This window comes from Haliaeetus albicilla, chromosome 10, assembly GCF_947461875.1.
Source record: "Haliaeetus albicilla chromosome 10, bHalAlb1.1, whole genome shotgun sequence".
Lineage (NCBI taxonomy): Eukaryota > Metazoa > Chordata > Aves > Accipitriformes > Accipitridae > Haliaeetus > Haliaeetus albicilla.
Window position 1 is genome coordinate 23,037,492 of NC_091492.1, and position 27,369 is coordinate 23,064,860.

General features: G+C 44.8%; 1 protein-coding gene and 1 long non-coding RNA gene across 2 annotated transcripts; one reads left to right on the forward strand and one right to left on the reverse strand.

The window, feature by feature from the left end:
* Window positions 1-1,131: 1,131 nt before the first annotated feature.
* On the reverse strand, window positions 1,132-26,889 carry TSNAXIP1 (translin associated factor X interacting protein 1). The gene is given in 17 exon segments (XM_069793931.1): window positions 1,132-4,089; window positions 4,937-5,043; window positions 5,361-5,484; window positions 6,330-6,439; window positions 7,292-7,453; window positions 8,939-9,067; window positions 10,367-10,497; window positions 10,782-10,941; window positions 12,379-12,548; window positions 13,345-13,480; window positions 14,154-14,350; window positions 18,570-18,663; window positions 20,106-20,229; window positions 21,505-21,608; window positions 23,287-23,377; window positions 26,824-26,858; window positions 26,860-26,889. Coding segments are annotated over 17 exon segments (2,133 nt in total). The 3' UTR covers window positions 1,132-3,860.
* LOC138687304 (uncharacterized) lies at window positions 13,496-25,004 on the forward strand. Its single transcript, XR_011326560.1, has 4 exons — window positions 13,496-14,081; window positions 14,262-14,486; window positions 23,311-23,468; window positions 24,708-25,004. It is a non-coding gene; the product is annotated as an uncharacterized lncRNA (long non-coding RNA).
* Window positions 26,890-27,369: the final 480 nt, after the last annotated feature.

Here is a 27,369-nt window from a genome sequence, read left to right on the forward strand (position 1 = left end):
GGTGACTCTGTAAGTAAAAGTGCAAATAAATCCTCTGCATGTTCAACACACCCGTGCAGTTTCTGCTACTCTGCTCCTGGTGTGAGCCATGGTGCATGGTGCCACTTGGCTTTCCACCTGCGGCTTCGTACAGGTGGTTGCTGCACAGAGCTCATCTGCACTGTGCTCCCTTGTGTTCCTCAAGTAGGAAGATGATAAAAGCAAAATTCTTGTAAGTGATTTTACTGCTTACAGTGAACCTAAAGCACACCAGGAATCAGCCACAGCAAAGGACTTCAGGTGCAAAGGACCATGACTTTGTAAAACAACTCAGAAGCTGGGGAAGAATGACACCTGTCACACCAGTTTCAGAGGGATGGATATGGATATCAAACTTCACATGTTTTTCATCAGTGTGGTCTTCAGTGTCTTTCCAGGGGGTCAGTCTGACACACTAGTCTACTGCAGTCTCCTTTTATATAGCTAGTCTGTAATTCCCAAGGTAAGACATGATGCTTACTTAATTTCTAAGAAAAATTAATAATTTTTTTTTTTCCCCCTAATTCTTAGCATCTCTGTCTTGAACTTGAAAACCTTGAGCCTTTAAATTTATTAATTTGACTTAGACTTGAGTCTTTAAATTGATTAATTAAATTTCCAGATGTCTGTGAAGACGGGATGGCTCAAGGCTGCTGCTTTGCAGTCTCAAACAGGATAGAGAGAAGCTGAGCATGGTCAGCACGTCCACTTGAGGTAAGTCAAAGCTCAGCGCAATCATCATCTCACTGCTGGCTCTTCTGATGCTCCTGGGGCGGGACAGTCTGCACAGGCTCTAATTGCAATGGTGCAGCCAGCTTGGTGGTCACACAGGATGCCTGCCACCCTCTAGTTTCTCCCCATCCTAAGCCTGTCCTAAATCCCATGGCCAAGTATGAATCCTTGTCTCTGGATTAAGTTGTGCGCACAGCAGAGTTTCCTAAGACTACAGCCAAATGGTGCAGTTAATAAGGTCTCCTGGAAATCCAACCCAGCTCTTGGCAGCAACGCTTGCAAGTTAAACAGGTTTTGCACAAAACTGAAGGAAATGATGACCAATTTAGTTAAAATCTCTTTGGCAGGCAATACCAATACAAAGGTCAGTCATTTTTCAAGTTGTTTTTTTTTTAAAGTAATTCCATTAATACAACAAAGGGGATTTTTTTGCAATATTCAAAAGGCAACAGCTTTGTTGTTTGAACAAACATAAGGCAAAACTTTTACTTTTAAAAATATATTTTCTGTCATTATGGGACTGTTCAAGTGTGCCCTTGAGGCTTTGCATGCCAGAGTTTGAACATTTTGATCTGAAGTAGTAATGAAGTTTCCAACTCCTTTTCCCTCTGTTGCTAAACCATGGTGAGAACCCTCTTTTCCTAAGGAGAGAACGGAGAGGATTTCCCAGGAAGAAGCCGCTGGTTCTTCTTTCCTTCCACTGTATTGCCTCCTCCTGCAGCCATGCTGGGAGGACACATCTGCAACTAGCTTCCTCAGTGTAAGAGACTGAATTCTTATCCTGAACCATTTGCCTCAAAGATTGTCAGGTGTGGGGGACTGGACCATCATCTCAAGGAACTGTGAACTGCTTATCTTGAGCCCTTTGTCTCTAAGATGGCCTGTTTAAGCAGGACACTCCTGCGGATAAGGACGATTACCAGGCCATTGAGGCATCCAGAGGAGGAAACGGGGCTGGAGTTGATAAGATACTGGTTTCGGGTGTTGATCACGCGAAGGTCGTGTGATGGACAAAACCTGCAGCGCATGACATCATTGAAATATACCCTATAAAAAACTCATAGAGACAAGCTGTGTCGGAGCCTTCTTCACCACCAAAGAACTGAAGACTGAGGACCAACGGGACGCCGCTGGATCCGTGGTGGTGACCATCCTTACAACTCCCACCACCGACTACTTCCCTGAGGACCAACGGGACACCGCTGGATCCATGGTGGTGACTATCCTAGCAATCCTATCCCAACTGCTTGCTTAATTTCTACCTTTTCTTTCTTCCATTCTATCCTATCACTACCATTTTGATAATTTTGATAATAAAACCTATTTTGACTATATGGCATTTGACCTCGTTTGTGTCTTAATCTTGCTCTTGGGATCATATCGAAACCTTCCCCGACATCGGATCGGGACACTCAGCTGCCAGGTTCCTGACCTGAACAGCTTCCAGCTGAAGGCAGGAGATGATGGGGCTTTGACTGTTGGGAATTTTGTGAGAGGGAGAGGTAAGACTCCCCAACTGGTCTTTCTCTTCTGTTGAGATGTGTTCAGCATCTAGTTGCAGTGAAGTCAGGGTTAACTAAATTCAAGACTTTTAGGGACACATTGTTCAAGTCCTAACAATGTAACTGGAAGGGCAAAAGAAAGAGACACCTGGCCCTGTAAACAGCCATTAACTCATAGAGATCTAAAGTCCTCGGGGTGAAGCAAAATGAACGATTCCTGCTCTCTGTAGCCCACTCCTTTCTCTTACATCCCCATTAGGGGCTTTTTTGAATAGCTTTGCAAATTTGATGTTCATCTACCAAACACTTTCTTGGTGTTTAAGTTCCCTGTCCTCTTTAGATATACTGAATTTTGCCCTAGTTCCTTTCAGAATATTCCTAGAGATACCTGCAGTTAGGACATTTGGTTTCTAGCTAGATGATGCGTCTCCCTGTTCACTAAAATACAGTTCCTTTCCTGGTATTTTGTGATTTGTGTTGGAAGTGCCCGGCACCAAATTCAGTATTCAAAGCAGAAATCCCAGGGGCCTCCTACCTCTGGGTGGTACTTCCTCTGTTGCGCAGGCTGTGATGCCTTTCCAGTTTACAAATGCAGTCAGTTTTTGCAAATGCTCGCGAAAATTGTGGGGTTTTTTTAGGAAGACGATTTCTGATTTCAGCTTTTTCCTTTCTACTTTTCAAACTATGTTGTGAGAAGAACGGGTTTTGCCTCTCGGGTTTGCTCCGCTTACTCGGCAATTGAGGCACAACCATAACAGAGCTGTTTTCCTACGGGGTTTTTGTTTCAAGAACCCTTATTCCCCTCCCTGGAGAGGGCTATGTGCTGGATAGAGAGCACATCAACAAATAGGAAAGATTAATTGATGCCAGTGGTTGGCAAGGCAGTTACCAAATGCATGTGGTGTCTTCTTTGAAGCAAGGAACAGATTTCAGTGTTTCTGTGCTTGGATTACTTCTCCAGCTCAGAGTTTGGTTAAACCTACTCGTGGGGCAGCACTCAAATTTCTTTTGAAGTGACTTCATAGTGGACAACAGCAGCTACACCAGGATAAAAGTCTTGGCGACAGACACGATAGCAAACCTCGTGTGGGCTGAACTCGCCTCTCATGTGCACACTCACTGTGCTGATGGCACTTTATTTTGCAAATGTGTCTTTGAAACCTTGCCTTTGAGCCAAAGAACCGTAAGGCCCAAGGGCTAAAGCAGCCATGTCACAGGCTGGAGTTTGATGACGGCTTCTCAGGTTCTAGCAATGGCTGCTGGAGTGTAGTTGTTTTGTTTTGTTACCAAGCAGAGACCCCAACACCCTGCAGTGGCCAGTGCTGTGGGGGTGTGAAGCCTCTGTTTGGGGATCAGGCAACCTCCCACTGCAAGTCTCGCTGAGCTGAAATGATTCTGTGGAGTCTGCAAAATTGTATTGGAATGCTTTGCTGCTTAAGTTGAAAGTGCTTCTGATAGTTCAAGCTAGCCTATGCTCTCAGCTGTTAGTTACTAGGTGTATCTCTGTATGCATGGGAGGAAGTATTTAGTGCAGTAACTCTGGCTGCCAGTTTGGTATCAAAACCTGCAGATCAAACAGTTGATTTATTCTTAATACTGGAAGTCTGCTTACTCTCCTTCAAAGCCTGCCGTGCTTCCCTCCCTGGGTGAGGGCCCGACTCGTCTCACATCTCCAGCAAGCAGTCTCTCAAGTGCGGTTTCCACGGGCACAACTTCCTGGCCTGGCTGTTCTCTTCGGACCTGGTAAGCCAGGCCAATGTAGGTATCTAGCGTCTGATCATCAATATCAGGATCGATTGTGCAGAAGGCGCCCTTCAGGTCATCTGCCTTCACCTCTCTGTTCAAAAACAACTCGGTCACTGCTATGCTGTAGTATGTGAAAAGAATATTTACTTATTTGTGCCACAGTGAGAATCCATGTTGCTTGAAATACAGAGCAGAGATGTCTTTTGATATTGTTATCTCTGCCTCTACTAGTATCCCTTTGTTTTTTAAACACACGTGTAATAAAGGCTGATAAGTACTAAATTTCAAACTGAACAGAAGTGAGGAAATGTTAGACTTGTGATAAGCTGGGAAGACCTTAAATTCACTCTGTTGTGCACTGTGATATCCTTGTTACAGAACTACATTTTCCTTTGCTAATTCAGTGCCCATGTTGGACAGTACTTAACTTCATGGGCATATACCCACCTTCGGTGTTCTCCTCAGTGCTCGGTGCATAGCACCAGGCTTTTTCTCTATGCAGTGACCGCCTCTTGTTTTGAGGTGGAATTATTTCTCAGGTTTGCACCTTTAAATCTGCAGTTGTCAGTCCTGTTTGCTCTTCCCACTCCTCAGAACCAATCTCTGAGGATGAACAGAATTTTACTGCTATATTTGGAGAGCTGAGGAATGTTGAGACATGAGACTTCAGGTACTGAAGGGGATTATTGGTACAACCAATCTTCTGCACTCGCTGTCTGCCATATCCAAGTCCTTTGTGTCAGGAACTGACACCGTTCAGTGTTTCGCAGAGCAGGGTTCAGCCAGGTTTCACTATTTACTGCAATATTCACAGCAGGGGCCCTCTATAGTGCAGGGGGACACTGTGCTGGCCACACACTCCTGTGTCCACAGTGGGTTCCCTCTGCACGCACTGTCCTGATCTACTATCCCCATCAGCCCCTTTCCTCCAGACTTACATTACATCTCCCAGCTTGCTCTTCAGCTGTTTCAGATATTCCTGCTTCTCCCTGACATACTGGCTCCTCAGCTTTGCGACGAAAGGCTCAGCATTCCCTTCCTCATCCTGAAAGAAATTACAGGTGTGTTAGCACTGAATATGTGTTCCAGTCTGGATAGGAGCTGCCCTCTGATATGTATTAAAATAACTCAGCTCTCCTAGAAATGGAATTTCCATGTGAAAAGTGGAAATAAAGAGCAAGAATATGGAAAAACTCCTCTCACAGCAAAAGCACAAGCTTGCATTGCCATTGTCTGCAGATGGCCTTCAGGTGTTAGAGCTTGTGGCAGGCATTGCAACTTTGTTAGTCTGATAAAACTAACTTAATCCCTAAATTAGGCTTAATCTGAATCAAAAGGAAAACTTAAGTAACATCAGCTTACTTCTTTGAATAAGGATATGTAGTCAATGAGGTCTTCAGTGTTGTCCAGCTTGTACCTGCTTGCATCAAGTAATTCTTGGACTGACTCTTTCCTTTTCAGGGGAAAAGCTTCCCTCAGAGCCATGCTGTGTGGAGACAGGCAATACGGGCAGCAGTGTGTATGCTGTTACAGTACGAGCACTTAACGACTGCCAGCATGGCTGGCTGTGTTTTTAGGCTACCAGTGTGTGCACGTATTCCATGAGCCAGATCTTCAAAAATTCATTGCTTTCATTTTTTGAGAAGCATGTGCACCTTCAGACACCAAAACAAGGGCAAAGCTTTCAGCAGAGCTTAGGACTCAGGTGAATGTTGGATGCTGAGCCATGTGGGAAACTCTGAATGCAACCGTGAGCATGGGTTATCTGGTACCCCAGACCAAATTGGTTAGCATGTCTGTACCGGAGCCATGTTCCCAGCTAAGTGCTGGAAATGGCTGCTGCTTCTCTTCTCTGCCATGGCCCAAAGCAATCCTGTATTTAGGGTTTCAGTTAAGAAGGCACAGCTGATTGATGAACTGGGAGAAGATTAACAAACCTTGCACCTGTAGCAAAATTCACAGAATTGCTTTGTGACCTACCATAGGAGCTCGTGGGAGCACTGCGTAGGGTCCCGTGTCCCCTCAGGGAGCATGGCAGAGTGCAGGGGCTGCCAGCCTGTCCCACTGTATGTGTGAAGCACCCCATGTCTGCTCTCAGGCCTCTTCAGTTGCACTACTCAAAACTTGCAACATTCACATTATTCTAAACCTAATGCAGACGTTAACGAGTATATACTTGCTAGAGCTGTCTGCGTAGAAATTTAAAAGAGAGAAAAACCTCCTCCCCTGGCTGCACTGGCAGATAAGCAAAGCAGACAGACTCAGCATATCACAACATCTCATGTGAGTCAGACATGGGCAGAGCTCAGTGGGCAACAGTTGGCCTCTTGCCTGAACTGCTTGCTGGTCAGGGATCCGCTGTTTGAGCTGTCACAGGCAGCCAGCTCCTTTTGCAGGTTGGAAATCAGCTGATTCTGGCTGTGGTACTGTTGTTCACCCACCTGTGAAACAGGGAAGGTTCACAGGTCAGTAACCATCCCATCTGTCCCTTGGACTACCTTCAAGAGGTAATCAAAACTGCAAAAGGATTGTGCTTGCTTCTAAAGCAACTTTTACCTGAGCAGCTTTTAGCAATTTACAAATAATTAGGCAAGCAATGCAGTGGCTTCTTGTTGAACAACTTCCTTAAACTGTTAAACCCTCAGTTGCAGACGCACACCCTGGATCCCCCCAAATGGCGGCTGCCTCCCTGCCCAGATGGTGGCACTTAGTCCCAGCCACTTTTCCACTTCCAAGCAAGACATAAGTAGGGCAAGTATAAGAGGACTTGGGGGGTGGGGGGGAGGTTATATGTGTTTTTGTTGTGGGAGATGGAAAGATGTGGCTACGTAGCTAGAGCTCTCCAGCTCTGACGCAGTGCTGGGGAGCGGGGAGCAAAGCTGCCAGAGCCTGCACGGCCCTGCAGTTCAGAGATTGTCCCCTGATCTTCACGAACACTGCACAGGCACAGACCATGAGCTGTTTCAAGAAAGACATACTGAGACAAAAAGGCCTGTAAGTCTTGCAAACAGAAGCCTCTCATCAGAGAGAACAGACACAATGTGACTAATGTGTTTGAAAGAAATGGGGTCTTCTAGAAGCTCTGCTGGGAGCAGTAAGAGCCTGCCATGCATGGACAGGGTTCCCTTCTTTAGTGCATGTCAGTGTTTACTTTTATTCTCCTGAGAAGGTGCAGCTTCCCAGGGTGAGGAATGGGAGATGAAGCTGCTTTGCAGAGGAACGCTTCCCTTGCCTGCGGCCTGTCACACAGGGATGTCTGGGCAGAGGGCGGCATTGGGTTGCAGGTTGCCTACCTTCCCGGTGAGTATGTTGTAGAATGAGCTCAGGACGTGATTTGATCGACAGAGTCGCATGTTCTCGTAGAGGGTGTAAGACCATTCCATGGCAGCGGCATCTCCATACTTCTTCTGGAGGTAGCTGAGAAAGAACTCGGGAAGACTGGATTGCTTCCCTGTCTGAGGGATAACAAGAGAGTATCTCCCATAAGCAGCAGAACTAAATCAAATCTGCCCGTTTGATTCTAGGTGTTTGTGTACAGATGTCTGTATCTCACACGGTGCTAACACAGTGCTAGGGCTGGCTGGAGTCTTCCCTGTTATTAGGTCATTCAAAATGTTTCTCCCAGGTTTGTTCTCTAAATGTGGGTAAGTTCACAGACTTGCTACCTGTGAGGCAGTCTGTCAGATTTAGATGAGCTTGGCTCACGGGTTGAGAAATGGAAGCAGTTATTGGAGAGAAGTAGAGCCAGGCAGTGATTGCAGCGACCCTATTTCCTCAGGAAACCAAGCTGAAAGTAAAAGACAAGCTGGCATAGAAAACAGTAAGCTGTCTAGGGCCAGTCTCAAAGATGTTTCTAGGCTTCTAGCTCAAAAGAAGAAACCTGTAAAGTGATTCTGTCTCTCCCAAGGTTGCTCTCATATGACTGAGGCACAGTAACAGGGCTTGTCCAGTATCTGGGGAGATGGTGTCATACTTGTCCCTATCATGGGAAGAATTAAACAGCCACTTTTATTCTCTTTTTGAGTCTTGTATTGCCCCAGACAGGCAACCTATATCTGCCTCTGCAAAGGACACATACCTCACCCCTTTGGCCTCCAGTTGTCACTCCGAAACCACCCGTCTTTGCCCACAAAGAAGGGGAAATTCTTTGGGTTTTGTGTAACAAAACCAAACTACTTTTATATTGATAAATGAATTAACGTATATTATATTTTTTGCCCCCGCTCCTCATTTTTCCTGCAATGCCACTTGTTCCTGTCTTGCATGGGCACAAACACTATGGAGCTTAATAATGGACTGGCATGGGTTAAAATCAACCCCAGCAAAAAACCCTGGCCATGTTTTGGCCACACAGATGTCGCCAAGGTTTCCACCACCTAAGAACAGACGTTGCGTACTCATGATGGCATGGCGGTCTACGGAGACCATCACACCTCAGAATAGCAGCAGTCAATGTATCTGAGGTCTTGGACTCATGAGTGTGGCTGATTTAGCTCAGGGTGACTGCAGTGGTTCCTCCCTTGGGCACCCTGCCTTGTGGAGGAGTTTTCACTGACAGCTCAGCTGCTCTTGCAACAGCTGCTGGACCACTGCAGTTTACGGCCCTGGACATCAAAGCAACCAGTGCTGACTTCTGGTTTCCTGAATGTCTCTGAATTCGCAGTGTCCTGGGAGTAGGAGCTGCAGAAGAAGCCTCTTAGGCCTGGGATGGAGCTACTCCAGTTATCCACATGACACTGTCCTAATTCGTGAGTCAGATCCCTGGGGAGCCCTGCCAGGCACAGGGTTACTGCCAGCTGAGGCAGTTTGTTCTTAACAATGTTTTATGCAGCTCGATACAGATGAAGCACTAGGTCAGGACATGGGTGAGACCCTGGCTTCCCAAACTGGACTGACTGTCATAGCAAAAGCTGTTTGTAGAGAAGGAAAATGGGACAGACCTGCTGTTCTAGTGCAATTTTCTCCTTCCAGATATCCTTTAGAATGTTCACCACATCCTTCTTAGTCAGCTTTTTGTTCTTGACTTCACCTTCATGCCTCAGGTACACAGGAACTTTGTCACCTTTGCCCTAAGTAATGGAAAAGAAACAGATCTAGGTAAGGCCTTCCCCTCACTGGCAGTGATGCAGCACCAAAGCCATGTTGTCAGCATCTAAAGCCATTTTAATGAGTCATTTGTGTGAGTCTCATTCCCAGCACTGTAAAACACATCTGTCAGCACCTCTGCAGTGTGCCTCAACTGCTCCAGCATGGACCTGCTTAAGATGGGGCCCATGTTAGCCACATTGCCTGTTCCCTACAGTTACACTACTTAAAACTTAGTTAATGAGTGATGTTGGTTGATGCCCTCCCTGCTGTGTCCAGGCAGCTGTGAGCATACCTGATGACTAGTGTAATATATTTGCAGTCAATAAGTCATTTATTACAGTAGAGCGATGTTAAAGCCCTTTGTGTTGTACTAGAAACTCTGTGGTCACCTTGGGGCTTTCAGCTGGAACTATAGCTGCAGCGGAGGGTGTGGGACCTTCTCTCAGCAGCAGTGAGCTGACAAACCTGTCCTTAGACAAAATGGGACTCTGTTGAGAGGTTCTGCCCAGCAAGAATAGAAGAGGAAAGATCTTCCTTGGAAATGGCTTCCAGGAATGGCAGGGCAAACAGTTCAAGCTTCTGGAAAGGCTGAGGAAAAGATGTTGAAGGACTAAAGAAATGTTACTTTTTCCCTGAGAAAACCTTTGGATGCAGTTATGCTTTGTATGATGTGAAGAATCCTTGTAACATTTCCTTGTCCCTGTATCATTTCCTGATTCTCCCACGTGCTGGGGTGCAGTGCAATGGGGCAATGTGAGTTGAATTAACTTCCTGATGCCACAAAAAGGAGTCATTCCCTACTATGTAGTCTTGCTACTTACTCTTAGTCATTCTAGTGCTTTGTCTGAGTTCATCTCATCAGCAGAGAACTAACCTGGGGAAAAAAGTACTACTCTGCTGGATACTTCCCTGTTGTTGCAGCCAGTAGCAGGGGATAGGGACAGGGGAGGACAATGCTTTTCAGCAGCAGGAAGCTGTTAATTTGTCTCAGCCCTATAGTGCAGCATTAGTAAGGGGCTCTAGCCCACTAGTAATACCTGCATGTCTGATGATTCATGTAGCATCTTTGTAAAGTGTAGCTACTTCAGCATGCTTACTCTCAGTTTCAGCTTTTCTAATGCACCTGAATTTTCTTAGCTTTAAACTTTTTGGTGGTTACACTAATGGGAAGGTGAATATTGAAGACACCAGCCATGAAACCAATTCTCCCACCTTCCTAATGGATATTTATTACCAATTAATCTCAGTAGAAACAAGCAGAGAAGAAAGCTTGCACATACCCATCCAGGGAAGACATTTATATCTTTTAGCACTCCTGTTCCTATTTCTTCCAGAAGCACATCCACTAGCTGACTGCTGCTCTTCCCCTCAGCCAGACAGGCCCACCGGTCAGCTCCACCAGGAATCACCTCTACAAAAGCAAAAAGATGCTGAGCTCCTAGAAGAGGAGAATGTGCCCACACATACTGGTTTTTTGTGAATCCCACTAGGAGCCTTACAATCGATACAGATCTCTAGATGTCTAGTTTGTCTCCTAAGATGTCTAAGGCAAAATGGAATATACCCTGCAAGCTCCTCTCAGGCCACTCCTAAAAGCCTAGGAGAAAACAGGGCATTGCAGGTAAGAAATGCACCATAGCAAAGTGTTTAAAGATGAGCTGCCTTAAGCAACCCACTACTGAATACATTTGGCACCTGAACACTTTGGCCAGTTTGGCCGGGGTGTGTAGTTGCGCTGAACTCGCTGGAGTTCAGTGCAGAAGTTGTCTCGCTCTTCTGCAGTCTCTCTGTGGATTTCCAGCAGTGTTTCATATTCCTTATGGAGCTGATCAAAATTTTTCTGCAGAGTCTTCATCTAAAGGATATAGAAAGGAGGACTGTAACAAAATAACCAGAGTAACAGAAATTTTCTCTTGTTGTCAGACAGCTCAGGTGAGCAGTGTAGTCCATAGGCTTACTGGAGAGGTGTCCCTGGTTAATTGCTTCTAGATCAGAAGAAAAATAAATAATTTATTAAATTTTATTGTTACCATTTACAAAAACTTCTGACAAAACATGTCAATGACCCTTTTATACCTGTTTTTGTGTTTAAAAATAGATCTTAATCTGCTAGGAGAGAGCAGGAGAAACATAGGCTTCTGTTCTAGAAATTTTTACATGCATTCCCTTCAGATCTGCTGTACTTTATTTAGAAAGTGTTTCTTTTTTATATCATTTATCTTTGTTCTACTAGTACAAAGGTACATTGTGATTCAGAGCTCTAGTCTGGGTTTTGAGGGCTATGTCTGTATTTATTATGCCATGATATAGGGACATGAACAGTTGATCAAGCTGTGCTGACGGTCAGGGCTGGAATGGAGCTGCCAATGGAGCTGCTAACGGAGCTGCCAATGGCCCAAATGTAGCTCGAACAGCCCAGGATTGCTTTTCCAAAGCACAAAGACAGGTAGTGCTTTTTTGCCTTAATGGAGGTTTTCATCCATCCCTCTTGACAGCTGTGCACTAACTATGTGGTGGGATTCAACACGTTCTCTTTTTCATCCTCCTCCTAGAGATCAAGTCACTGCCCCTGTGCCACTGTGGGGTTGGAAGCAGACCCCATCGTAGCCACTGGTCTGTGTTGTCCCTTTGCTGTCCTGCATGTGACATGGCATTGCTCCTGTACATCTCCAGTGCAAGCTAAGCAGTCAAACATTTATTTTGAAAAGGCAGCAAACGGATGCAACATGAGGAACCTAGTCCAGTTCTTTCACAGCTGGAAAATGCCTTGATGAGCCCCATAGCTGGGTCGATGACCTTGGAGTTCCAGTAGGCTAAAGAAGCCATTTAATACCACTGGAAAAGGCAAAAACCCAGCTAGATGGATAAGCATTTGTAGGCCAGCAGTAGTCTTGGTCAGCTGTGGTTTGGACAAAACTGTGCAATGTATGTGAGGTGAACCTAGTTCATTTATTTATATATATGATGACTTCAGACAGTAGTTCCCAAGCTGTAATCTGTGGGCTCTTGGTGGTCTGTGGGCCATTATTGCTTTTATGGTGTCAACTCAGTTAAACCTGATGTTAAGGGTTTGTGATGGTATACTGTTCAGGCAGTCTGTGATTCCAATAGATAGGGAGCTTTTGGGGATTAGAAGACAGTGGCTTTTCATGTATTTCATGTACAAAGAACAAAGAAATGCCCTTATGTGAGCTCTAGGTTTACTGAGTCCCTATCTCAACCCGAATACTGAAGCATCATGTTATGTTTGTATTTATGTGGTATAGCTTGAAAATTAGGAGCTTATGCTCACCTCCTGAAGTAAATCAGAGTATTTTTTCTCCAGTGATTCAAAATCTCTCCTGGGCACAACATCTTCATAGTCTGCTATCATGGTGTTCAACTTCACCTGGGCTTTTGTGAGGTCCTGCCGAGCTACCTTTAATGCCAAAGTTAACTTCACCACATCTTCACCCTTGATGTCTTTAAACAACAGCCATTGATGAAAGCTCGTGACAGCAAAATTGTAGTTGTAGTTTTCCAAATTGTCTATTGAGTGCTTAGACCGCATAACCCTACAAAGTGTCAGCAAAAGCTGAATGGGCATAGACTGTAAAGAACTGCACGTCCAGGAGTATATTGCAGTGTTCACATTCCCACCCTCTGTCTTGCCTCCTCTCCCGTGCACACATACATATTCAAAGGCTCAGGCTTGGTTTCGATTAATAGAAAGGATCACAGATGGGGGGAGGCTTATGCAGATGCAATGGCTATAGTCAGCAAGGGAGAAGCAGTAGCACTGTGGGTGCCTGTAACCCAGCTGTGGACAACAGAGATCATGTACTGAAAAAGTCCCTACCACCATGAGTAACCTCTGTGCCAGGTATTTGTGACACCTGAATTTCAGCAGTTTTGTCCATCCTTGTGGACAGGCACAACGCTGCCAGCTGCCAGCTGGCACTGGAGTCAGAAACATTAGGAACCTTTGCATTGGGCAGCTCCTGCCTTCAATTTACCTGTTGGGCTAAGCAAGAGCGTACGAGAATACAAGCAATGACTTATGGAATCAGATCAGACTAGTAGGTACATCCCTGCCTATTCCCTTTCCTACCTGTTTATGGACTTTTTGGCCATGAATTTGTCTAACTTCTTTTAAGAATCAAAGCATATCTGAAGATATTTCAGAGATACTTTGAATTTTTACTGCAATGCTGTACCCATGGGTGTGCATTTGGGTGTCTGTGCAGGACAGGTTCTTACAGAGATCTGCTCTCTCTACCTTGGACTTGGTGACGTGTCATGTCCAGCTGTTCATTATGCATATCATTCAGTTTTGCTAGCAGCAGTTTGCGGGCACCGTACTCATTGAGATAGTGAGCATACTCCTCAGCCACGCTTGTCTGCAGATGCTCCACCTGCAGGAAACAGAGGCTTGAATTGATCAGGGGCATGGCATCAGTGGGAACTCTTGGACTGGTTTGGTGGGTCTAGAGCAGAAATTAAGGAGCAGAGAGTGGGATAAGGGAAGCAAAGTGGGGAAAAACTGGAGCAGGAGAGTGGGCAAGTGATAATGCTGTAGAAAGGGATGGGCCAGATAGAAATATGATGGGTTCAAACTTGGAAGTAGTGTGCAAAAGGGTACTCCATCTGAGTTTTAGCCTTCTAGAGAGTGAATTATATAGATTTCATGATCTGAGTTACACCATTTAAGATGAATGATACATATTTAAAGATACTAAGGGTACAATGTTGTAAAAGAGTGCATGTACTTTTACATAAGAACCTAAAACATTAGTACCAGGAAGATATTTATTTCCTCCCCCTTTCAAATGCGACACTGGAAGAGCCAGATGGGACAAGAGATACAAGTGAAGACTTCTGACAGTGGCAGCACAGCCTGTCCGAAGGGAACAGGATATTCACTGGAGTTGGCCAAGATCCAGCATCACTACTGTACCAGATGTTCAGTGCCTGCTCCAGAACTTCTACTTGCACCGAAGGATGAGAGGCTGGGAGGTAAGAGATCAGATGTATAAAATGCACCCAACTGCAGTTGGGAAATGTTGGACTCATCATTGTATAATCTACCTTAGTCTGAAGAGAATTCTTTTCTTCCTTCATTTTGTCAATGAACTTTAACAAATGTTGTTTCTCTTGCTTTAACATATTTATTTCATCTTTCTCCTTTTCCTGCAGTGCCAGTATCTGCCGGGTGCACTCCTCGGAGACAGTTGTGACCATAGCCTTCAGGGGCTCTAGGGCACGAATTGTCTTCTTCTGATGAGCTAAAGAAAGCAGAGGTGGGGTCTCACAATGGGCAACAAAGCCTGAATTTTACTCACCTGGGCTGTTGGATATTCAATGCCAAAACAGTGCTGGTGGGAAAGGGGACTGAACATGGAGCTTTTACTGCTTGGCCTGGTGAGTGCCTAAGGACTGGGAGTAGTATCTTTTGGGATTATATCCCATTGTTTATGCAGCTGTGCGTATGAACTTCATAAGGATTTCTGATTTCAGCTCATGCTATTTATCCTGGTTTGGAAAACAAAGGATGAACAGGATTTTATTTTGTTTTCTTGAGTACTTAAGGTTTTGATAAGATAGAATGAGCACTGATGGCTTGTCATATTTCACTAGGTGGGAAGGTGTCACCATTTAAGCACAGGCAGCATATGGGGCTAAAGACAGCTGGAAATTAGCAATATACCCTCTTTTGTGAAGGCACATTCTTCATGAACTTCGATCTGCTTTCTCATCTCCAAATGCACAGTCTCATGCAACCTTTTGCATACAAATTTGTTGTCTACCCACCCTCCCCTCTTTTTAGGTATGCCTTGACCTCTCTTCTTTTGCTTTTCTCTTCACTACATCTAGTAAAGAACTTGTGCTCTTCTTGGCTTTCTCTGCTGTAACGTGTGCTTTTCACTTTCAGCTATTTCCCCTTTGACTTGAAAATTTTTCTTAAAGAGATTTACCTGAGGAACCTAGTGACAGTACTTGACTTGGCTCCCATACCCTAGTTACAGTTACAGGGTAGAATTTCATCTGATGCCACCTCCTTGGTGTGGAGGCTTGTTTTTATGACTAGATGGAATTCCACCAGGAGAATAAAATGATCAAAGATAGGATATGGTGTGATTCAAATGAGGCTGTGAGCAAGCTCCATTTTGTTTGTGAATAACTGCATTATTCAGCAATCAAAACTGTTCACTCCCTCTCCTGAACAGAAGGATAGAAATGTGATGGATGATGAATAATCTGACTTGGAGGTTTTTTTCCTCCTCAATAAAACCTGGTATTAGTATTTATGTACAAATACTATGCAACAGATTTTGCATTTTAAAAGTTAAAACGCATACATAATTCTAAGAACAGGAACTACTTTCTCATTATACTTGGGTGTGAATTTCCTTCCCATGCTATAACTGTACCAAAGGGTTTGCAAAACTCTTTCACTATGGTCTTTGTATCAGGACAAGAGATGGCAAAAATTAGAGCATTAGCACAGGGATTCTGCCACTGTGCTGTTTGGTTGTTCAGTGTGAGCTAAGAAGACCACGTTAAAACATCAGCGAACCTGCTTCGAGGCGTAGTTTGAGTGTTTTGCAACTGACTCCCGACCACAAGCAAACCCCTTTAAATTAAGCGCAACAGTATTTTTAATCGTAGCTGCCTCGTATGTCAGAAGTTATAGCACAACTCGTTGGCTGCCAAAGTGATTATTTTGTAGTGCGGACACTGGCCAGCGCCATCTGAGAACATCAGCTCTCTGATGACCTCTCATAACTCTCCCCATGCCAAGAAAGGACAGACATTTTCCCACTTGGAAAGAATTCAGGCTGTGATGCAGATCATTGCACATACAGAATTGCTGGATGGACCCAGAAGTCTTAGCATCACAAAGGAGTGAATGTGAAGGCCTTGTGGACATAGCAACCTGAGTATTATTTTAATCAAGAAATGGATTCAGCCGTGGATAACATCACCATGAAGACCTACCCTGTCATTCAGCTTTGTCTTAGAGGAGCTCCCAGCAACACAACCTTTATCTTGGACCAAGCTAACAATTGTAGGGATTTGATGGCTCTCTCCTCCACGATGATATTTTCCAAATTCTGCTTAGTACCTTCACATTCATGTGGATTTACTCCAGAAACAATGCTATAACACCTCAGTGTTGGCTGAGCACAACCTTATACCCAAAGGAGCTACAGCTACAGTTGTATGTCCAGTTCTGGCAGAAGACAAATAGTTGCAAGCAGCCAGTACGGGCTGCATGCCCCTGCACCCATCAGAGGCAGCTGCCTTCTCTGGTCCGCATGCTCAGCTATGCACGTGCTAGCTACTTCAAACATCGTGCTGCCAAAATGATGCAGCTAAATATATAGTGTAAGCAGAACAGTTTTAGGAAAACATTTAATAATATATTTGTTGTTGTTGTTGTTTTTTTAAACCAGATTATTCTGACTGAACTGGGAATATGTTGTAATACTAGCAGATTTAAGGGGAGAACCTGCCCCAACAGTGGGTGCAGTGGTGAGCACCTTAAATGTTCATATAGGCTAAGCTAGTACAGGATGTATGACTAAGGTAGAAAAAAAGAGTAAGAAAAGCTGCTAAATACAAAGATAAGAGCCAGTTGGCTGAGAAATACAATGCTGTGGTGTAAAGGAGGTTTAGTTTCAGTTTCAAAGGGAGCTGAAATGCTACAGATAGAGCATGTGTGTTAGGGGGAGTGATGAGACATCTCTCTAAGCAAACTGTCCCATTTATCAGCTCCAAAGCCACACCTTAAGACTCCAAGCACTGTAGTGAGGGACTATAAACAGAATATAAAATGCTGATGTTAGGAGCCCTCAGAATGGCCACCTCTCACAAATTTTAAAGAAGCTGGTTTTGTTAAGGACAGACATAATTTAAGAATAAAGATAAATATTTAGGAGTGCAGTTCTACAAATCAGTAAATTTCCTTCCTTTTCGCTTTCTTTTGTACTCTTTCTGCTCTCAGACGCTTGCTTTTGTCTCTTGCTTAGCACAGACACTTTCTTGAGCAATTCAACTCACTAAACCCATAGGAAACTTTGCAGCTCTTGGTCTTTGTTTTTCCTGCTGGGTGAGCTGACGGAGGTCATGGATATGTCCAGCGAGTGGCAGAGCTGGTGCGTTCTAAGCAGTGGGAGTGCACCATCAGGACTTGGGATGTGGGACCATCTTGTTTCCATGGCCATGAGTTGTTGGGTTAGATTAGATCACTGCTTCCTTGGCCAGGCAGGTAAGCTGTTGTCTGTGCTAGGCAGGGAGAAAGAGGCCTGGAAATCACTTTCTGATAACCCTATCCAATACCCTTAGCTAAAAGGGGATAGATGTCATGCAGGCCTCATTAGCAAGGTAAAATCTGTAATTAGGACAATGAGTCCTCAATATACAGAAAGGTGGGAGGATCCCAATCCCAGTTTAAAAAAATAATAATAATTTGCTTTATTCTTAGAGCTTCAAGTATACTTGCTACGATGGCATGTTGGTTCACTGGCATTCAGCTGATTTTCAAAAATAAGGCTATCATAAAAGATACGTTTTGCTCTGAAGTCTCCAGAGACTTCAAAGAAAAAAAGGGAAATATCACATCCAAGCAATATGGAGGAGTCAGTAAATAAATGCTTAAAAAAAAAAAAAAAGCTTCAGAAAGCAGTACAATATCAGCTACAGCATGGACACCAGTAATCTCTCTGGGAGCTGAAGCAAAGAAATGTCTACTAAAGAGTTCTGGAAAGAATGTGATTTAAAAAAAAATGTTTTTATATGTGATTAAAATTTACTTATTCACCTGGTTGAAAGATACTGTGCAAAGAAAGATTTTTGTCTATAATGAGGGATTATGATTAGATGTAACAGGTACTGGGATAGACAACATACATCCTTTAAGACACTGTCCCGGTAAAAAACTGTTGACTTTTGATAGCTGCTCAGTGCCCAGCGTGAAATGAGCTCCTGGTTACAGTCTATTTCTAGCCCACTGTGATTGTTTACAAAGTACTGGTATCACTGTGGCATCTGAATGCCAAGCAAGGTTTAAAGCACACTAAGAATGGCCAGGGAACAGTCAGTTCAGTTCTCTGCCCTGCCTTGCTTCAGGAGTAATTCAAGCTTCAAGTTACCAGAGCAAGTGCATCCAGATATATTAGTTCGATACACTCCACTATAAATGTGATTGTCCCAGAAAAACCTTGAGACTCTGCTGTTGCCTGAACTGTGTATGTGATAAGATTTTAAAAATCTAACAATCTTAAATCTAAATCTAAAAATCTAAAATATTATACAAAAAAACCCTCCAGCAACTTCTTCTTATGTATGAAGGAAATAGACCTAACGGACCAGAAAGATGGTTTTACCAGTTGACATCTATTTAGGCTGTTCATCCTGTGTATGTATCTAACACAACTAAGCTCTGTAAGAACATGTCTCCATTAGTGTTTTCTCCCCACAGGTCAAAGTCCAAAAGCTTACCCAAAGTAACTTCATATTCATTCTTTATAGCTGACAGCAAGGGCTTGTAGGTCTTGAAGTTGTCTATGAAGAATTCAAAAATCTCTCTGTAGGGCTGAAAGAAGAAAAAGATCTTGAGAAAACATTCAGTGACACGTTTTTCAAGATTCAGAGATAGCTGTTTTGTCCAACACAAATGGCATCTAATGACAGTGAGAATAAGTATAAAAATACTGCTACCACATTTTATTTTGTCTCTCCATCTTTGTTTCACCATCCCAAATACATCATATGAAGGTGGAGTTCTCTCCCCTGTTGATAGGCATCACAGCATGATGGAGAGCAAACAAAGATTTTAGCAGCCAAAGAGAAGCTTTGATCAAGTCTGTCAGGGCACGGCTCCAAAATATGATGCTGTTCAGATGGAGCTGCCTAGAACTCAAGGATGTAACAATACGGATGTTAAAGATGTGTAACAAGATCATATTGCTGCTTTTGTTGCCTATTTTGCTAAGTTAAATGGCACTCTTGGCAGAGCAGAGAGAGTCTCTCTGCAGATGTCCTTCTCAGCAGAATAAAACTTGTTCAGAGAGGACAGTCAAACTCCCATGGTGTATCTGGGCCATGGGAAGACTTCAGTAGCAATAAGGAACGTTCTCACTGAGAGTACCTCACTATTAAATACAATTAAACATGTTATGTAAGATAGTAAAAATATTTTCAAAGCAGAAACACATTTATGAAACCTCTGTTTTCTCTTGCCATTAGACATTCTTTGTTTCCCTCGAGTCTCTTCCATCTACCACTTTCCCCATCACTACAGGATTCCCTTGGGAATGAGAATTTGCATTAATTTGTGCAGAGAAAATTGAAGCCAAACGTCCCACAGTCTGCATAAATGCTCTAATTGCAGGATATTACAAAAACAGGAGTACCCACTCTTACTCTATCTGTGTTTTGAATTAAAGTGGTGGTTCTCAACGTCTCCATGAGGTGTGTCCTCAAACACTCACAACAAATCCCCCAGGATCAGACACATTAGAAGCTGCAAATTTGGGGGATCCTGACTGGGCTCAGACAAGAGCTAGATGAGGAAGCCCCTCCTTGTCACATGCAGAAACCTAACTTGAGAAATGAGAGGTTTTGCAGTGAAAATTTGGGAACCTACACACTTGCTGCTTTATGGGTTTACACAGGAATGTTCAGGAGTTTAGTGACTAAATTCTGTTCCACATCCATTTTAGATTACCATGTCTTTTTGAAGACTTGGGCTTTGATTTGAAAATGGGAACAGTTATAGGAGACGCGGAGTACACAAGAAGATGTGAACAACTCAACAACATATGAACCCAACAACGTATAAACCCAACATGCAAACAACAACCCAACATATAAATGAACTGCTTTCTGCGCAAGTTCTCTAACATGAGCTGCAAACCCACTTATCCAATACCACCATAGGTGCCAACTCTTCTCATCTGCTTTTTCCGTTGGATGGCAAATTTAAGTAATCCATCTCGGCACTTAGTTGCAAGTCAAGAGACCCTTGTATCAGACCTGTAACTTCCGTTCCTGGGAGTTCTTTTTAGTCAGATCAAGAGACTGCAGCTCTTTCTTTAAGTAGGACTCTAGTTGTTCCAAGTACCGTGGCTTTGGAAAGGTGAGAAGGGCCTGTTTATTGCTGCAGAGACACAGGAAAAGAATGGACACATGGACTTAGGTGTGTCATACACATAAGAATGAACTCATAATAAATCAGCTCAAGGATCTTGGTTTTCTTCCTACTGCCCGTTGCTTCACAGCAGGACTTTTTTTTTTTTTTTAATGTAGTACATATATATTCTCTCAGGTAAGGGAAAATTGTATAGCATACAGTGGACAATTTAAAATTCCCTGATGGAGCAGGAGGCTATTCAAGACACCATGCTATTACTACTCCTCAGTTTAAGAACTTCATAATGGTTTTTAGTATAAAAAGCCAGGTAAGTGGGTTTTCTGTATCAGAAGAGAATAAATACTAATTACGTTATTCGAAATGGATCAAGGAAAACAGCTGTTTGAAAAGAGAACCGATAATATACTATGTTTCAGGAGGTTCTAGGCTAAGTGTCCCTTTGCTGGATGTTATCATGCACATTTCGTATTAAAACCAGCTAGAACTAAAAGCCCAACTACCCTTATTATATCATCCACAACTGTGTCCTGCAGTCTGCCAGAGCCCTGAGTGCACCAACAGGCTCTGCAACCTCTTCCCCCATGCCTGGGGGTTTGGGTGCTTGTGCTCAAGGGGAGCTGGGACCCCCTAGGGTGACAGCAAGGAAACCACAGAACTTGAACAAGAATAGCAGAGCGGGTCCCTTGATGGTAGCCAGGGTCATCCATAGTTCAGTGATGTCAGGCAAGTCTGCAGTGATGAGGAAGGTCCGATGTTAAGTCAGCAGGCTAGGGTCAGCGAGGTACAAGACACATGGCTACACCATAGCTCCAGCAAGAACCAAAGGTGAGTGAGCCTGAGCGAAGGCTTCTCACATCTCTTTCTCACACAGCTCTTTTCACAGCACCTGGTCCCAGGTTGTCCATCTGTGCTGTATCAAAACCGGTCTTGAGCCCAGGCACCCAAGTGCCTAGGACTGGAGAATAGCTTGCAGACCCTGTTGGTGCACTCGGAGCCCTGGCAGGATCCTATATAATGGCAGTCAATGAATCATTAAATGATAGCATTTTAGGATGATGTTTATACTAAGCATGACTCACTGTTATGTAAATACTTAACATCTCCTTTAGAGCTACTAGTCAGAACCAACAATGTCTTCTCTGTTATACTGAACTGCTGTGGGGTAACCCAACATCATTGTTCTCACTAACACTGGAAGAGGTTCTGCTCTGTAAAGTCTTAGTTTTCAAAAACTGCTTCAGCAATCCTGGTGACTTAGCCAGTAGTATGGGCTGAGCTTACCTAGACTGTCTCTCCTCTGGGGCGCAGCAGGGTTTGTGATTCTTTAAGACTGTCTGTCCAGATGCAAATGCAGGCCATGTGGACCAATGGCCTCTAGCAGAAAGCTGAAAAGATTGAAAGGAGAGAATCCCTTTGCTGTATCTGAGCACTGCAAACTCACAACAAAGAGCCAAAATCCAGAATTGATACAACTGCCTATGAAAGACCAGGGCCGTACCCTGAAATTCTTCTCAGCCAGGACTGACCACACTTAAAAACCAGGTAAACTTTTTTTTGTTCTTTGAATAAATCATCTTCCCAGACTAGTACCATTTGTTAAACACCTTTGAACAACCTCCTGGTAGCTACTGTTCATGCTGCCTAGATTACATGATTGTGGGAAAGTGTTCACATCTTTGGGTGAAAAATGGTTTCTTGGTGTATACTAGGACCACTGGAAAATAAAGCATCATACAAACAATCAGAATTTTGCATTAATCCAGATGAAACCCAAAATAACAGGTTTCACTTAGGTCTTGTTTCCACTAGGGAGTTTTGTACCGGGGTGTATCCCTCAAAGTAAAGGCACACTGAGCTAGGGTAACTCATATAGGTTACAAGTTTTAAATGCAGGCTGGTGACCCTACACAAAACAGCTGAATTTGCATTAGCGTAGAATGTAGTGAAGGTAAGGTCTGAGGAACAGTGAAAAGAATGCGATGAATTAATTTTTCTTCAGAAGCTGCAAGCTCTTCTGAAAGCAAAATTTTGTTAAGAGTCTGTTCATCTCTATCTTGGAACTTTCTTGGTGTTTCTTTGGGGGAAAAAAAGCCAGCTATGCTGGATTGCTCTACTTTATCTTCACTATTACAACCAAATAATTAGTATGTGATTGTCCAATACAAATCCCTCCCTACTCTGCAAAATTTATAAAAAGTTAATCATGGGCAAACAGCAGGGTTTGACTTTCAACACCCAAACTTCAGACTCACCAAGCCTTGAAACAGTTAAATGTAAAGCCTCAGAAGTTTAAATGTCCTAATTTCAGTGGAAGAAGCAGGAAGATTACATTGGAGAAACAGTAAGATTCAATTTACTGAGAGTTGAAAATCTTTCGTACAATGAAGAAAGTGCTTACAGAATGTCCCAGCTCTAGGGACAAAATAATACTTTAAGTTCTGTGCTAATGTAGCGCATACAGCTTGTCAGAAGTGGCATATTCCTGAAATACAACCAAAATGCTAATGAAAAAAACCTCCAAAAATAAATAACATATGAGTTTATAGACCTTAACCTCCCATTAGTTTGTTGGTATACATGTTTCTGAAATTTATTTTCTCATAATTTAGATATAGATTTTTCCCATGCTAGTTTATTTTTATTAAGACTGGTACATACTAGGGAGCAGATGTTCCTGCAGGATGCTTTTAGCCTATGATTAAAAAACATGTGGTTTCTTTCTTTTTTTTTTTTTTAAACTACATGGGTCAAATTCTGGCTTTGGTATTTGGCATGTATGTCCACTCATAAAGTTGCAGCCAAGAACAACATTTATATTCCTCTCCTCTTTCTTCCACCCTTAAAAATGCGGTAATTAATTCACAAAGATGACACCTGAATCTGAAATTCAAGAGTTAGCAGCAACATATAGATTTTCTCTATCTATACATTAAAGAAAGACTAAAATGATTAGAACTTGCTTGACTTCCTAATAGTTTGGGATGGTCCATGGGCTTCCAGCAAGATTCAAAGTTGACCAAGTTAGCTAAAGTTTGGATGTTGCACTGGAATTCTTCAACTCACCGGAGTCTTCTGTTTCTTGAACAGGATGTATTTCAAACTGTTGATACGTGTTTGGCAACCTGGAATCTCAGAGGAAGATTCAGGAGCAGTCCTGTGCAATGGCAAGAAAGCAACTTAGCAAAATATACAGAATTAATTAAATATGCAGTGGAGATTGAGAGTCTGACCCATGTGTACCTAAGGTAAGCAGCTAATTTTGTGCCTGATGCATGAAACATCCAATAGGATAACATACAGGGAGGGACTGATGGAGAGATTTGATAACTGGCACAACATTTGGTACTTTCCTCACTGTCCCAATGAGAGCAACCAGGCTGAACCCTGCAGGTGGGTGAGCCTGAATGAATTGTCTTCTGAAGAGGAGAGGTTCGAAACAGCACTAGAAAACCTGTTACCCATGGGTCAAGAACTGGGGTTTGGGGTCCCAAAAGTGCCTGCAAAGCCAGTAGTGCCACGGCACAGGTGGCCTGACAGCCAGTAGAACCAGAAAACCATGGAACAAATAGAACCAGGAACTCTCTTTCCTAGATGAGAAGCTGGCATGTATAGGTGAAAGGCCTTTCAAGAAGTAAACATAGAATTGCATGTGTTTTTTAGGGAAAATTAGGGTGGCTGTGATATGATAAAGCAATCCAGAGATCACAGTGAATTTGCAGGTGCTGCAGTGGCACAACATAACCACGGACTCTGCTTGATATCTGAGCATTGCCTTCAACTGCCAGCATGGTTTCATGCTCAGGTGGCAGGTAGCTGTTCAACCTTAAGCAGATCGAAGTCTCTAACCATCCGCTTTCCAGGAGAGGTGTGCATAGGGTGAGCTGGACTAGCTCTCGGAGGAGTCCACCAAGGGCCAGCACAGCGCTGGGGTGGGAGATCGTATCTGGTGGGCTGTTGGATCTCCCACCCTAGTGTATAAAATGGCTGCAGCTCTGTGAAATGTGGCAACAGCTCAGCACTGCTGAAAGGGGAGGTCCTGTTTCTCCCCCACCACAACAGGCTCCTGATGCCTAGGTAGCATTAGCTCTACTTTATGCTGGACAACTCTCTGAGCTGTTCTAGTTTGCCAATCCAGGGAAAACCTGCAGTTACCCAGTTTAGGCTGACTAAAAACATAACATGCAAGTTCACCCCTCAGTGGGGGAGTGATTCTGCAGCTGGCAGTGAGGATGGAGCCAGAAACTGCAAGCAGTTGGGTCAGCTTGCCCAAGAAACCATACCTTTGGGTGAGATTCCTTGAGATACCGTGAATTGATCTAGCAGCTTACTGCTCTTGAAAAGCCATACCATCTCCTCCTCCTAGCCATATCTTCCCACTGTTTACCTTGTGCTGCTGCCACGGCTCATCAGACCTCTTTATAAGCTGCTTTAAGGAATCACCTCAGCGGAAAACTAACCCAGTGTCATCTTTTAATTTTGCTTAGTGATCATAGACACACAGAAGACACTTCATTCTTGCGAGAAGATTGTACCTGGCACAACATGCCTTCATGGCACAGTTCCACCGGCATGAGGAAGCCGTGGAAGTTTGTGCTGTGTGCCTGGCTACAGGGAGGTATGGAAAAGCGGCAGCAACTGGGAGCCATGCCCGAGAAGATTAAACTCTGCTGGCCAGGGATGCTGCAGGACCAAGGAACGAGATGAAGTGGCCTATGGTCAGAATTGCAAAGTGTTTTGAAAGTCTCCAATATATAACAGACCATTAAACATATAGTAACTCATAGTTTAGAATCTGAAGGGCACTTTTAATGCATTTAAACAAAATAAGGTTCCTGGCTATGCAGAAATGCATCTTCTTATCCGCAGCTAAACTTGCAACCAGTACTTTGATACTCAGAGTACTGAGAACTCTCTGTTTCCTTTTGCTTTCATAAAAGCTGAGTGCACTTACCACTCAGGAGCATATGTCTCTTTTTTTCTTGCAGGGTAGGATCTTAAGATAATGGCAATCTTTGCAGCCACATCAGTCAGCTAGGCAGTCAGTATGCTACCAGCCATGACAGCTTTTCACTTACCTGACAAAAGCAGGGTCTCCAACTACAACATCCCACATTTGGAAACTGAAAGGTGTCTGTTCCATGGTGACCACATTAAGTGAAAAAAAGAAGCACCTGTAACCTTTCCCATGAGCAAAAATGATTGTTACTTGGACTGTGGTACAGATGGCCTGGATTTGGAACTGATGGCTTTTTCAGCATTGCAAAAGCTAGCAAAATTGAAGCAAGAAAAACTTGCTTGTTTGATGAAAGGTACTTCCTGTGAGTGTAAAACATGCAACTTCAATATAATCAAAGTTGCTTTTCCTATATGTAAATTTTCTTGAATGGATGTAGACGTTGCTGTGCATATTGGAGGTCTCAAGCAAAAAAGGTAGTGATAGCATGCTTTGAGACTACCTGCATCATACAACTCTGAGATCTGAAGACAAAAGCCTATCTGTGGGTATAAATTAGGCCTTCACTGTGCTGGAGGGAGGCTCAAGACATACAGAGAAAAGCAGGCTTGGCCACGAACAGTCCAGAATTTTCCTTTTGAGGCAGCCCAGGCAGATGTCAGTGCCTCCGCCAGGCCTTAATTACCCGGACCAGCCTCAGCCAAGACCCTCACCCATGCACCCTCTTGCCAGTTGGTCCAGGAGCTCCACTTAAGCTCAGGCCTGGGCCTTCACCCCCTGCCTGAGCTACTCTGTAGTTGTAACTGTCTTCAGCCCTCTCTCCTGGATGTGCCTTGGACCTATGCTGTAGCCTTGTCTCCAGTCCTGTCTCTGAGCTGCTCACTCGGGACCCAATTCATCACTTGTCCTTGTCTAGGACTAGAGGTAAGGGCTGTTGGGGAGGGCCTTGCCTGGCTGCAGTCACCTTTGGCAGCCATCTCACCCTCCCGCGGGGAGCAGCCCTGTGCTCTCAGAAGGCGAGGAAAGGACAGCCAGCAGAACAAAGACCCATGTGCTAGAAGACACCGTCTCCTTCCAGGAAAGGAAAAGAATGGAGACATCTCTGCTTTTATAACTATTCTGAACTATTCGGACTAACTCAGGCTAACTAGAACAAGGTATCGATGGTAGAGGTGGATGCTTTGATAAAGGAATGGTATGGAAAACAATTAGTAAGGAGAGGCACTGCTTTCCAAACGATAAACTAACTATAGCTAATTATAAACAGTAACAATGGCAAAGTAAATGCTACAGGAGTCACTCCATGAGTTCCTCGCTCTGCCATGAGTGAGTGTGGCCCTTGCAACCGAAACGCTGCGTCCTGAAGCCCCACGAGCAGTTCTTGAAAGCTGTCCCCGCTGTTTATTTACACTTCCAGACAGGCTGGTGTGCTGAGCCGTGTCCCGCCGCCCCCGCTCTGCTGACGCCGGTTCTCGGCGGGCGGGGCGGTGTGACAGCGCCCGCGGCCTCCCAGCCGGTACGTGTGGCAGGGCCGGGGAGGCACCGCAGCCCCGCGGGAAGGGAAGGGAAGGGCTGGGCTCTGCTCGGCTCTCCCTGCCGGGCCCGCACCCCGGTACCGCCCTTCCTCCCTCCGGCCCGGCCCTTACCCGCCCGGCGGAGCGCGGCGCGCCGCCATGGCCCGCACCGCCCGCGATGTTTACACCCGTCGCCATGGAGACGCCCCCCAGGACCTCATCGCGTGCCGCCATAGCTGCCCCCGCAGCGCCTGACGCGCTGGTGCCGCTCCCCAGCCGCGGCAGCCCCGCCCCGGCGCAGCCCCGCCCCGGCGGGAGGCGGGCTCTGCGGAGCGGCCGGGCCCGGGGCGAGGCCTCCGGAACGGCGCTGACCGCCGCCCTCGTCGGAGCGGCCGAAACCGGCCCCTGAGCGGAGGCGGCCGGCGGACGCCGGCAGGCGCGAGGCGGTCCTTGGGCGCCGCGCTGCCGCGGAGCACGCTGGGAACGGGAGTGCCACGGCCGGCGGCGCTCCCCAGAGCCGGGCGGAGGGGAGGACACGTTTCCCGGCGTGCAGCGCGCCGAGGGGAGGGGCGGGGCTTCGAGCGCGAAGCCTTTCGGGATCTGCAGTCCCAGCGAGGGCGAGAGGCGGGCGGGCGGGACTGGCGCAGACTCCGCTTCCCGTCGGGCCGCGCGGCCCCA